The sequence below is a fragment of the Eutrigla gurnardus genome, assembly GCF_963514095.1.
Source record: "Eutrigla gurnardus genome assembly, chromosome: 9".
Classification (NCBI taxonomy): Eukaryota; Metazoa; Chordata; class Actinopteri; order Perciformes; family Triglidae; genus Eutrigla; species Eutrigla gurnardus.
In genome coordinates, this window is record NC_139923.1 from 13216069 (window position 1) to 13229326 (window position 13258).

General features: G+C 39.9%; 2 protein-coding genes across 2 annotated transcripts; both read right to left on the reverse strand.

The window, feature by feature from the left end:
- Positions 1-266: 266 nt before the first annotated feature.
- Positions 267-9290, reverse strand: gxylt1a (glucoside xylosyltransferase 1a). The gene is made up of 8 exons (XM_084018306.1): positions 8980-9290; positions 8347-8439; positions 7407-7590; positions 6914-7045; positions 6559-6810; positions 5127-5250; positions 4267-4439; positions 267-1907 (listed from the first exon to the last, which is right to left on the reverse strand). Exons 1-8 carry the CDS (start codon positions 9195-9197, stop codon positions 1746-1748), a joined length of 1338 nt encoding a protein of 445 aa, XP_083874432.1. The 5' UTR covers positions 9198-9290; the 3' UTR covers positions 267-1745.
- Positions 9291-10126: 836 nt separating this feature from the next.
- LOC311018612 (YY1-associated factor 2-like) lies at positions 10127-13166 on the reverse strand. The gene is made up of 4 exons (XM_084017644.1): positions 13021-13166; positions 12595-12720; positions 11221-11373; positions 10127-11084 (listed from the first exon to the last, which is right to left on the reverse strand). The coding sequence occupies exons 1-4, from the start codon at positions 13044-13046 to the stop codon at positions 10844-10846; spliced, it is 546 nt and encodes a 181-aa protein (XP_083873770.1). The 5' UTR covers positions 13047-13166; the 3' UTR covers positions 10127-10843.
- Positions 13167-13258: the final 92 nt, after the last annotated feature.

Below are 13258 nucleotides of genomic sequence, written 5' to 3' on the forward strand. Positions count from 1 at the left end.
GCTCATTTGCGTTGAAAGGGGCCAGATGATGTGATTTGGGCATTTGATCAGGATGCCTCTTGGAAGCCTCCCTTTAGAGGTTTTCCTGGCACGTCTAACTGGTAAGAGGCCCCCGGGTGCACCCAGATGATACTGGAAGGATTATATATCCCGTCTGGCCTGGGAACATCTCTGGGTTCCTCAGGAGGCGCTGGAAAGCATTGATGGGGATTTGGGGATGTTTGGAAAGCCCTCCTCAGCATGGAGATACACAGATCAAAACGGTCGAGTGGATACAAATATTTATTTCCCATTCATTTGATATACACTTGAATGTATATGCTGGTTTTTCAGTAAAACATTAAAATCACAGGTATGATACTGTATTACTACAATCCGAAATTTCCCAACCTAAAAGTGCACATTTTTGCAGATATTACGTGGCTTGATTGAAAACAAACGGCTCTTTATGACATTGTTATGTGATAGGAAAACATGCATAGCATGTATTGGTAAAGTTACTGAAATCACTAACGCTAACACAATGTACAGTAAACAATCCTTTGACAAACATCAATATGGGAGTATTTGAAATGATAGCCTCATGTTAAAGTCACAGATGTCCAACAATAATAAATAAAACTTCTAAATGTTTTGTTCAATGCAAAAAGGAAGAAATGTACCTAACCATGATGCCAACACTTTCCCATGATATACTACTAGGGATGCAAACATAAATACAAAACCTGTAAACCTGTCAAAATTATATTAAACAGCTCGAATAACATATTCTTGATAAGAATACATATTTAAGTACCCAGTTGTCTTTCTTTCCCCCACAAAGACCTCAGACAATTGTACAAAGTGATTAAAGTGTAAGTGCATTTTCCAACATGGTGAGAAGGTATTTGTGACTTGATGGTGTTCACTGGATAGTTATGTACCGACATCAGCTTCACTTAAAGGCAGTGTAGGTAAAGTCTACTTATAGGTAAGTAGACTTAAAAAAAAAGAAGTCCCGTCCCCTTCGTTTCAGACCTCTGTCCAAAGCCGCAAAGAGCGCTCGAAATCAGCGGAGTGCGCACAATCAGGAAGTAAGTAAAATAATCGGACAGGCAAGCCGTCCAGTTATTTTCCTCCGGCCCGACTTTTTGGATTGGACAGGGTTTTTACAGTCCTGCCATGGCCACAGATTACATTTAAAAAAAAAATGTATGTCAGAGGATTTCAAGTAATATGACAGAAAGTGTTTCTGAATAGAATCACCTTCTCAACCTTCAAGAATAAAACAATTTAACCTGTTACACAGATTACCGTTCTCCGTTTCCTGAGTCTTCTTCCAGTCATCCAGCTAATTTTCTTTACAGGAGTCTTATAATACCAGACGATTGGAGATCTCTGCCCGCCAAAGTCAGAATTTCTCAATGTAAAGTTGTTGCTAGAACAGTGGCAAAAACGGCCTCCAATGAATCATCTATCTATCTAAACAGTCCTGTGCGTTTGTTTCTGCGAAGATCCAGGATATACAAACAAGACTTCCACATTTCACTGCCCCCAATATGGAAAGTCACCCTAAAGACTTTGGATTGGTTCTGCTATGCAGGTTTAACCCCCCCACAACCACAAAAAAAAAACCCGGGAGGTTGTCTTCAGACTCTAGTTGAATGAAGTGTTTGGAGACCGACTTGTGAGGCTTCCACAGGGAGGTCTTACATCCGAGTCTCTCCTCTCAGAGAGAAATTACACACTAGCCAGTGCAGTCCTCATCATCTTCCCTTTGTGACATCTTGTTGAACCGACATGATGCTCTGTTTTAACTTCTTCGTGAACAGGTGACTGGCTCTTCCACAGTAGGTGTTTGTGGTGGTCTTCAGCGATGCTTCCAGCGGCTGAAGCAGTGAGATCTCCATGTTCTCACCAAATGGGTGCTGTGATGAAGAGAAAGAGTGCAGGAATTATATTTCCAGAAGAAAGATCTGATTTTATTACAGCTTTGGACATCAATGGTTACGCTCTTCTCCTGTTCCTGACGTTAGTCAAGAAAGATTCAAAACTCACCTCAAGACTTATTTTACCCCTGTTGCCTGCTGTGACTGCCATGATAGGACAATAAGAACTGCATTCAAAATCACAAGACTTAAGTGCCACATTTATCACTGTCACTTCAAGACAATAACATTCTGCATTTGATTCATAAATGTCAATTCAGTGTGTGTTTGAATGATGAATATCTGTTCCTGCTGCTAATAGTATACAGGAATGGGCTCAGTAAGGCGTAACAGCATAGGTGAAAGCTACAGCTGCAGCATTCCAAATATGCTTCATTATTAAACGATCCAAGTGAACAGGAAAGATAAAACTTCCGCCCCTTCAGCCAGTTAATATAAGCAGCCATGGCTTTTGTCACGTACCGTATGTAAATAGGGATGCAGGTTTTTCTTTTTATGTTAAGGTACACCGCTCTTTTACTGCTCTAGCAAATAAGAGGAATTCACCATTTTACAGCATCTCATTTGACTCTGGTTTGGCCAAGCATTAGGTAACTCAAAGCACACTTTCTTTATTATCTTTCATATACTGCAACAGGCAATAAAGCACCATTAACAGCCTCCTATCGATTTTTATGTGGATGCTGCTGGTGCATTGTCCACACAGCCATCATGATGTCTCAAACTAACCTCAGCACTAAAAATGTTTACAACTCTTCTGTGGGCTTGGCTGCGTAATGGTAGCGCCCTTTATTGCAAGCTCCTCTGCTGGCTGGGAGAGCCGGCTGACTAAGGAGCTCTTGGTGGGGTGGAAATGAGAGCTTCCACTAGAATTGCCTGCTCTGGGCTTTAGGCTGCCGTCCTCAAAGGACCGAGTGGGAACAAAGTGGGAGGGGGCCTAAGGAGCTGGAGGAACAGGAATCACTGATAAAAGCTTCAACAAAATATAGCATATAACAACAAAGGATGGTATGCTCTTCAGTTGCACCAGGCTCTTTTCTAATAAGTTAATTGTACTACAATGCCCTGTGTCTTATGGGCTATATATCTCTTCACAGGACACGAATTATGATTACTAATGACAGACCACAGCACTCCTCGGCCTTCTAAAATCAGGTGGAGTCTGGTCTGAGCTGTCTTGGATGCTGCATGCATGCTTGTGCTGTCGGAGAGACTGATGGAAGCGCGAAGGCCGAGTGCCCCATAATGAAGCCTGCTCGTTTACTTAATGGCTGAGAACATTGCTCGCACTGATAGTGGCCAGGCTGGGCCCTGTGGCGGTAATGGATGGAGACCAGCTAATGAGGCTTCCCTTACTCTGGCGATTGCTGCCTGCATGTTGACCGGGGTGCTGAAATCAACAAGAGCAGATCGAAGGCGAGCCGCCAGCCCAGCAGAGCGCACACGGCTGACTTGCTCGGCCATCAGTGACGGATGTGCAGTGGACTTTTAAACTATGAAAACTGAGAGTCATAAATAATGCATGGTGAATTTGACAGACGTCATACTTATTAAGTCCTAGTTCTGTCTTCATTTTCAGCAATGCACTGGCTTTATAGGGCCTCAAATTAACTTAGGAATGCTAGCATTTGGATAATGTTTAGAGTTTGCAGAAGGCGTAAACAGGCAGCCAGACATCGCCACCTGTTCCGAGTGAAATCAGGCTTATGTACAAACCCAAGTGAAGGATATTAAAAGATGAGGGTGGTGATTCATGTCAACAAATCCAATGAAAAGACCAAAAATAACAATTGCTCCTACTAACAATCATTGGCTGTGTCCCAAATCTCAAAGCGTTTATCCCTGTGTGCCATAGACCTCCTTTGTTGTCCAAAAACTTTTAAGAGTAAGTCACTGAGCAACACAGTCAAACAGTCACTGGCTGACATGCTTTTCACTTCTTCCTTTAGCCCTTTAGTTGACCAAATCTAAAGCAACCATTTGAGTAGCAGTGGTCAAAGCAGGGTGAGGCTGACGTGCCTGGTTTGGGAGAGCAAAGACAGGATGAGGAAAACAGGCTATTGATTAAGCACTGGTGGATGGAAGCATCTATGAGAGAAATGCAATGGCCTGCAGTGCCTATTGATAATTTAATGACACGAAAATGCCTCTCCAAATAGTCTGGTCTACCTAGAAAATTGCCCTGGGAAGAAATGGAGGCACCAGAATGAAAGTGCATAAAAATGGCTGTTCCTCACTTAAATAAACAACGTTGGTGATTGTTAACAAATAAGAAGCCTTGAGTTTTTTTTATTTGGCTGTAGGAGGCTCAAGGAAACATTTCTAGTTTGATCTCTACCTTTTGGATGGCCTCATAGACAGCTCGAAATGCAGGCTGCTTGTCATCATGGTAAACTCCCCTGTTACCATGGAGAATGAAGACACCTTCTAGATCAGCCTGTTGACAGTTGCTGCCATAGATACAATGGTCTGGACGGTAGTTCCACTGGCAGGGGAACACATAGAGGCTTTCTGTAACACAGCAAGATACACAATTGGGTTCATTAAGATTGTTAATAACAGAGTTTATTCAATAACAAACCCTTCTTTTGTCAGGGTTTCTGCAAGTTTCAACTAGTTTCATTTATGACTTTTAATATTCTTTTTAAGACCACTTAGAATTAAATTTGATACCCATTTGTATTTGCAGTCACACTGACAGGCGTATTAAGGAAAATCAATCCTAGAGTTACTTGATATACATGAATTTGACATGTTGAAACAATGAACAGAAAACAGCACTATACATCATATTTATATAGGCTTACCACAATTACATGCATGTTTTTACTTTTTTTTTTAATGTGCTAAATATACAACAATGCGGTGAAACAGAGAGAATGCAAGAGAAAAAGAAAAGAGACTAAATGTAGCACAAAATTGCAACAGGCGTTTCATAATTGAACATCATTCTATTAACGTGGATAGGTGAGGACCATAAATGGTGGCCAACCAATATTGTGTTGAACTATAATCATGTGAAATTGCAGGAGCCCCACTCTAGTTGAATTTGCACTCTCCAGTTTTAGACCTTTAACACAATTACATGTTTTACTTTTAAAAAGGGCCAGTGGAAACCCTGTAAGTGAAGCCTTGTTTGTGTCCTGAACTAATGCAACATTCATGACTAAAAATACTGCTCTGTGTGATCGCACAAACCTGGGTTATGGTGAAATATGATATTGAGAAGGTCCTGGTCACCCCAGGTGATATTGAGTTTATACTTCTGCAGAAGGGGCATAAGAATTTCCTCCCACTTCAGTGTAATGGTTGTCATGTCATTCTAGAAAAAAATACATCAAGAGACCATTAATATCACTCTGCATCAGGAAATCATAAACCTGCAATCTGCAAAATCAGTCTCTTTGTCCACACGTCACATCAACTTCAAGAAATGGTTTTGTATTTCACTTGAAGGTGCTCATTGTGATGGTTTAGAAAGGTATTACAAGAGTGACCTCAACTGGTCAATCGTGGTGGTACAGCTACCGCTGAAGCCTCCTTTAATAGTCTCAACTCATTTTCAGTATCTGAAGTTCACACATACATAGATATTTCATCCCAAATTAAATGTGTTGTTGTGTTTGTATCAACACTGAGCCTTTTCACAAAAATATTCCTGTGAACTTTGACACAATACAACTAACATGTTCACACCTGCTTAGCCATCCCTTCATGGGGGAACACTTGTCCACAGTCTGCATTTTTATGTCACAACGGCCATCACGATCAGTGGGCCAGTATTCACCCATATACAAGACTGGCATTTACATTTTACTCTTTGGCATACCGTGACTTCTTCTGGCGAACCAGCAGTTCTCGACAGTAAGTATTTTTTACCCTCTCTATATCCAATTTTGACACCAATGTTTTTGCACTGCGCCTAACAATCAGTATGAACATGAAAACAATGTGGAGAGCATCTGTATGAGCCGACACACGACACAGGGTGATGAGAATGATGGTGCAGTGATTTACGGATACAATGTTTATGCCCTAAAATAATAAGTGAACTGTTCATCTTAAATGTTCTAATTCAAGAATCAGGACACTTAATGAAACATTACTTAAACCTTTTTTGAATCGGCTCTTTGGATTGATAGAATAAGATTTCACAAACTTTTTCAGATGAATGAAATATAAAAATCACAAACTTTTTCAGATGAATGAAATATAAAAATAAAGGATGTGATGTGTAAATAATAACATAATTTACCAGAGCAAGTTTTCTGTTTTTTGGGGTCTTACCTATGGTAATAACGTTAAAAACCGATCCAATACCGATACCCGGTATCAGAATCGGTCCGATACTGGCTAAAATGATATCGGATATCAAAAACATTTTTTTTTCAAATAAATCCGATCCGATGTATCACCTAAACATGTAAAACTTTGAGCGACATCGAAAGAAATGTGTCACGTGAGCAGCCGATGTCACCTGTTAAGAGTGTCAATCAAAAGTGCTGCCAAAAGTTCAATTCTATGTTTGAAAAAAATTATCCAGTGGTATTGTGCCATCCCTAGTTAGCATGCTGCAAAAAAAAACACCAAAAAAACACAAGAAACAAAAAAATGTATACCTGCAAATTACCTTAAAAGATTTCTCCCTGAGTCGCGTCATGTTCATGAGCATGACCCCTGAGTTGATGCCCGTCTTGCCATAGTAAGGGTGGCGGGCAAAGCGGTTATACCAGCCGATGCGTGGCTCCTCGTGCTCTGGAGCCATGGCAGCTATGTGGCTTGAATTAAACTGAGAAAGAAGGGCCCAGATGTCCTCTACTGGCTGTAGAAAAATGATATCTGTGTCCACATAGAGCAAAGAATCCACCTCCTTCAGAATCAGCTGGAACACAGACCACAAAAACACTCATGAGCAAATTTTTTTTTTTTTTTGCAAATGAGCAATTGTTTCAAGACAAGCACATGAAGGATGAATCTAGACCTACTGGCAGGAAGAGCCTCTGAGAGGCACAAGGTTTGAAGAGCTTCTTCCACTCATTCGCATTCTCCTTGGGAAAAGATATGGGGTAGATCGTGAAGTTAAACTTGGTCTGAACTATCCTGGGCCAGGAGTGCAGCTATAAGAAAAGAAAGTACAAAGACAAATTATACCTCAACAATATCCACATGCAGATTTTCACTCAAGTTGTTCTTTCAAAATTTATGCATCTCCGCCTTTGGTCCAAAAAATGACGACAACTGTGTAAAAAGAGGCTTTACTATAAAAACATTCATCCGTGCACAATTTGCATAATGATTACAACTAAACCTTCTTAATGTTATTCTGTATATGCCAGTTGACATTGACACAAGTCATTGTGACACAGATTTAGTCATAACTAGTAGTCATAACTGGCCTATTACTAAAAACTATATAAAACCAACAAACTAATACACAGACATACATAAGTATGTGTGTACTGGTGGTGTTGTACTTACAGCATTTCTGAAGCGATTGTGCAGATCATCCTCAGTAAAGATGTAAAAGTGCAGAGGCTTTTTGCTGAGGAGAACAGCAGACTTCAACATGATGAGAGTCTCCTCCAGCCGGGGGCCACAGGCCACCACAGCCAGGTGACTTCTCGCATCACTTTGTTTCTTGACCGCAAAGCTTGACCTCTCTCTAAGAGCCAAGACAAAGTAACATGAATCAGTAATCAGCTTTTATTCATACAACAGCATTGACACTGACGTTATTACGAGAGAATAAAGCAATGAAGATATCAGCAGGGTCAGCTGACTGCTGCTTAGCCCTGCAGGGTTAGAACTGTCATTGGTTTAATTAAAAGGTACAACAGGACTACGGTATATCTTGTGCTTTGTGCTGACTCCAAGAGCTCCCACTACTTTCCAGTTTAGAAATCAAGAATGTAACTTGTTACACATTTCAAAGACCACTCAATCATATCTCTGTACACATGTGATAGTGTGTCAGGCCTACATACATACACAATTATAATTGACACAATTGTGGTCATTTTGTACAAGGCTCTAGTTATCCAGCCACATTTGACTGATGATGTAAGCATAGGTGAAACTGTAGCAAGACTAGCACGTTTGGTGGTGGTGTGTGCGTATTTGAATGTCAATCTATGATAAGTAAAATACATTTTTCAGACCTTAGTTACTTGTGATCATGATAAGGCTTTACTCAAACAACTCAGGGTTTTGGTTGTCAGCATGTTTGGTTTCTGAGAACTGCTTGGATTTATGATTTCAAGCTCAAGAGTGGTTTCAAGGTACAAGGTGAGTGCAACAACAGACCAAGGATTTACTTTGAACTGTGGACATAGCAAGAAGGTAAACGTTGTAGGTTAAAGTCTACAGATTATAAAGAACATCGGTGTCTATTTGTAGAGATGTACAAAATTAGTCATACCTAAGAGGTGATTCCAATAAGCAGTTCACTCCACAAACATCAGCAGGCAGTCTCCAATATGGGTTCCAGTAAGAGACTGACAGTGAATTACACCTGACAGAATAAAAACATGATCTTTTGGATCCTCAACGTTAAATTAATCTCTTCGACATCAGACATGTTTTGGGATTCGATCTTCCCTGAAAATCTCCCGATGGTTAACGTTAGTTGTTAAACAGGTGGCAATCCCAAATGCTAATGAGGTACAGGGTTAGTTAGCAAGCAGCAAGCTTAGTGGTTAATCAATGATCTAGCTTGTTAACAGTTAGGGGATGGATGTATACAAGATAGCATTCGACATGTTTAAAACAACGTTATAGACCCTGGATGTAAAACAGTGTAATTAAAAGTGTATGACTACATTTTCAATTTAAACAGCTAAAATTAAATTATAAGCCCAGGTAACTAACGTTTAACAGGTTTTATGATTTAACGTTTCAATGGCAACATTATGTATTATTTTGGTCCAACCTAACAGTCATGCTATTACATGCTTTACAGCACCTACAGTACACATGAAGGTAAAGCTAACCGCTAGCTAAAGTCATTAATGTACTCAGTAATGAATATAGATTAGCTAGCTAGCCAAGCTACCTGTCAAGCCCCTCTTCGCGGTCCCGAAGGCCTGCCAGTCCTGGCCTTTTCCTGAGAAGGTGTCCGGTGTCATGACCGTGCCTGCCGGGCATCCCCCATTCTTTCAGACTCCAGTCGTCTCTGTCCTCCAAGGTAGAGGCTAGTTGATTGAACACATACAACAGTGAAAAGAAGGTGAAGACCGTGCACAGGAAAAATACCTGAAGATAGCATCGCATTTTGCGTTTCGAGTTTTATGCGCTAACGGAACATTTTTCTTGATTTTAGCTACCATCTGACGTGCTAACGTCGCAAGCTAGCTAACTAATCCAGCTCATAAATCAAGTCAGAAGCTAAACCGAAGATCACAGTCGGTGTTTACAGTTTCCGCCCCACCCACAGCTGTTACACGTGTGTTTCGTTTATCAACTATCTGTCAGTAATGTTACAGTGTAGACAGCCAGGTATCTACCAACGACCCTAAGGTCGGTGTACATAAAAGTTAATAATAGTTGTAATGTCATACAGGATAAGAACACGGGTCAAACATTAAGGTAAATGATTGAGAAAGTGACTCGTAACCCAAATCCCACCTTCTTGGCATGTGGTATAGTCAGCTATACGTGAACACTGAATAACGTTACAGCAACCAGATCCTTGCTGGGAAAATGAGTATCAGCCAGCTATACTTAAAGCATCACAAGTAAAAGTATCACTAAAGTGCAATTACTGATATGTAAACAGCAGTGTAATGATGTAGCTGTAGGGCTGTTTAATCTATACAAGGCGTATTTAATAAGTGATCACACATTTTGTTTGTAAAATCTTAATATGCAAGGAAAAGAAAGTACAATATCTCTCTCTGAAATGCTGTGAGGTAGAAGTATTTAAGAGGTGGAAATACTCATTGTTGTACTGTAAGGGATTAAAGGTAAAAACACAACTACAACAAGTGTAAGGGATATGGCAGAAGGTAACAATAAGGCCCACATAGAGTACGATTAAGTAGGTCACAAAGTGAAACAATGTTAACAAATTCAAAAACACAATTCATTGACTGTGGAGATGCTGAAGCAAATCATGGCATAAAGTAATTTTTCAAAGAAATCCACGTCTTACAAACACTTCCTGTTTATAATGAAACATTTAAAATAGAAACATATGCCAAGTATCTACAACTTATTTTATTTAACAATATTTTACAATATAAACCATTCTATAGATTAAATCATGCTTAACTCTACCAAGTGAATGAGAAGCATAATTAGAATAATTATTCAATATTTTTACTCAAATGTTAGACAGTAAAAAAAAAAGAATGAAAAAAAAAATGCATCCAATGGCATAAAATGAGAGCTGGATAAGGCCAGTAACCAAGTGTTATGATTTACTGAAAATGACAAAAGTGGAAATTATCCTAAAAAAACAAAACAACATGTTATCAGGAACATAGGATGTCATTAAGTGCAAATAATGATAACAAAATTCAAGGATGAACTACAATTCTGAGATGACTTCTTCATTTTCTTTCATAGTGCATTGTATATTCTGTGCAGCGATGACCAACGCATTGTGATGCTGACGTTAACACTGAGGTGTTTAAACACGTGTGGTACAGTTCCACACAGGATTTAATGCTACGGTTCCTTTTTTCAGTTCGGATAAGAGTTTGCTGCAAAAGTTCTTTGAGTTGAGCATACAGCATAAGTCCTGACTCCTGAATTCTTTATCATCACGGGAAGGCAGTGAAAAATCCAGCCCCAAAGGAAGTGAGTGCTATCATATTGGCAGTTTATAGTATTATTAATGCAAGATGAAGTTTAATCTCTGGTTGAGGCTGTTGAGAGTGCAGAAGAACGGGTTGTGCTGACCAAGAGTGTAAAAGTTAGTGAGTCTCTCCATTCACGGGCGAGCCTTCCACGTGGGGCGAAGAGCATCTGGAGACTCCTCGTTCAGTGTTATCAGAGCTCGAGCCACTTTGGCTGTGTTGGTCTGCTGAGGCGGCACTTGTTGAAGTGGACGTGGGTTTGGCTTTCTCCTTAAAGTCTGTGATTATTACAGTCAAATCTCCAACTGTGACCTCTAGATGCTGGGCACTGCTCCTGTCTATGTTTTTTAACCTGGGCCTGGTGGGGAGACAAACAAACAGAAACAAATATTTGAAAACTATTTGGAGAACACGAAATATTCCAGCAACAAGCTCAAAGACCACTGAGTATGGTGAGCTATTCTGCCAATTCCTTTGAAAACACGATTGAATACCTCATCTTTTTATGGTTTTTCTTTTTCAGTGTTGGTTCTTTATCACTCTTGTCTTTCTCTGATTTTTCTTTTTTCTCCTTTTTGGGGAGTGTGGGTGGTGCAAACTGCTGATTTGCTTGCTGTGCAACCAGCTGGGAAACAGGCCGTGGTTTTCTGAAAGAGAAACAAACAAAACAGTTATTATTATTGACAGGTCTGATTGGTTTAAGAAATTGACACAAACAAATTAAACTTCATTTTATTGTTTTTTTTTTTATAATGCATGCATGTCATGTGACAATCATTATGGCAAGCCCAACATGTAACTTCACAGCCCTAAAGTAGTTGCAGGAATGAGTCAAAGTCAGTGGGCTACTTTGAATGGGCTTTTGGTTAGATGCCTGAAATAAGGCCAGTGGTTAACCTTTTGTCGGTAAATACTCCTTTCCTGAAATACAAGCTCATACATGTCTTTTAAAAGGTAGTTTCTAACCATCGGCTTAATGAGATGTGTATTCTACGACTCATGCGACTGGTATAGTTTGTTTACTTCAGCTTCAAAAATCATAAAATGGGGTGACGATTTGTGAAGATTCTCTTGCTGAACAAAAAGTGTAAGTATCTTAACCTTCACCTTACAACTATGATGCTTTCTTCCTGGTTGGCTGAAAAAAATTACCACCATGGTAAGGCAGTCAATGACATGAAACCAATATTTGTTTTTTATCTGGCAAGACTTGTGGCATGAATTACACATATGATGTCTGTCAATTTAAAAGTGTATGTGTGTGCGTGTGTGTGTATATATATATATATATATATATATATATATATATGAATATGAATATATATATGAATGTTTTTGTGTTAGGTTTTGTTTATTAGAGAGGTGCGGACTGACCTCTATGGTCATTTTGGAGGCTGTGGATTGTCATGCTGTATTTTGTATTGTGTTAAACTGAGCTGTGTTTCTAATCTCATCTACTGTCAGTGATATAAGTGGGACACCAAACAAATGAACTGCACAACAAACGGGGTGAAATACTAAATCTAAAAGTCCCTGTGACAACCGTCAATTATGATAAGACACCCAAAATAAACACAGTTAAAGTTATCAAATTTGATAAATCCCAAGAAAGCAATTCTGAGGACATAACCTCAGTCGTACTGTAGCTATGAACCTGACATACATCCACACAAAGATATCCATGAAGTTAAAAATCAACAATCATTTAAAAACATCTGAACGTTAAAACCTTCAAGGAGATTAATTGCTGGGCTGTTGTAACAGATGGGTGAACCTATTAAACCTACAGCTGTGTGTTTTTAAATATTTAAATAGTTCTGCAATGTTTCGATCGTTAAAGAAAAAAAATCAGCTACAGTTACTCTTACCGTGTTGACGTCCCCTTCCTGACATCACACATCATGCACTTGAACGCCTCAGCGGTGTTCCTGAACGTGCAGACGCTACAGTCCCAGTACCCATCGTCGGCGGAGGGCTTCGATTGCCGCTTTGGCCTTCAGACAAAAACAAAACAACACTGTGATAACGCCACATGTTCAATGGGCGCAATTTTTCAAAGAAACCCCGTCAGGGAAAGATTTCCGGAACAGGAAACACACGACTCCAAAGTTCTTTTCTGCCCCAGAAGTCAGTCATTGAGGAAAGGGAGCGTTCACACGGGCAGTTACCCCATATTACACCGACAGCCAGCCGCCATGAACACTTCAGCAAAACAGCTCCATCCATTGACCGAGCGCTCTGTTCTCAAACGGCCCGATAAAGTCTACAGTCGAAGATACCGGCGACAGTTTTACCTTGTGGGGCTCTTCTTGTCTCCCATTTTGCGAAACTTCGACTCAGTGGAGTTCAAAATGATCTATGTTACAGGTGAAAAAACGCATTTAGCTGCTACTCAGCTGTCGTGGAAACTCCTGCCGAAGGACGGTCACGTGACACGGGTTCATCCAATTACATTTAATGTAATCACAACAGACAGAGGCCGCAATAAATGTGACACAGCACTGATGAAAAGCTCTTTGAAAATGTGTTTGT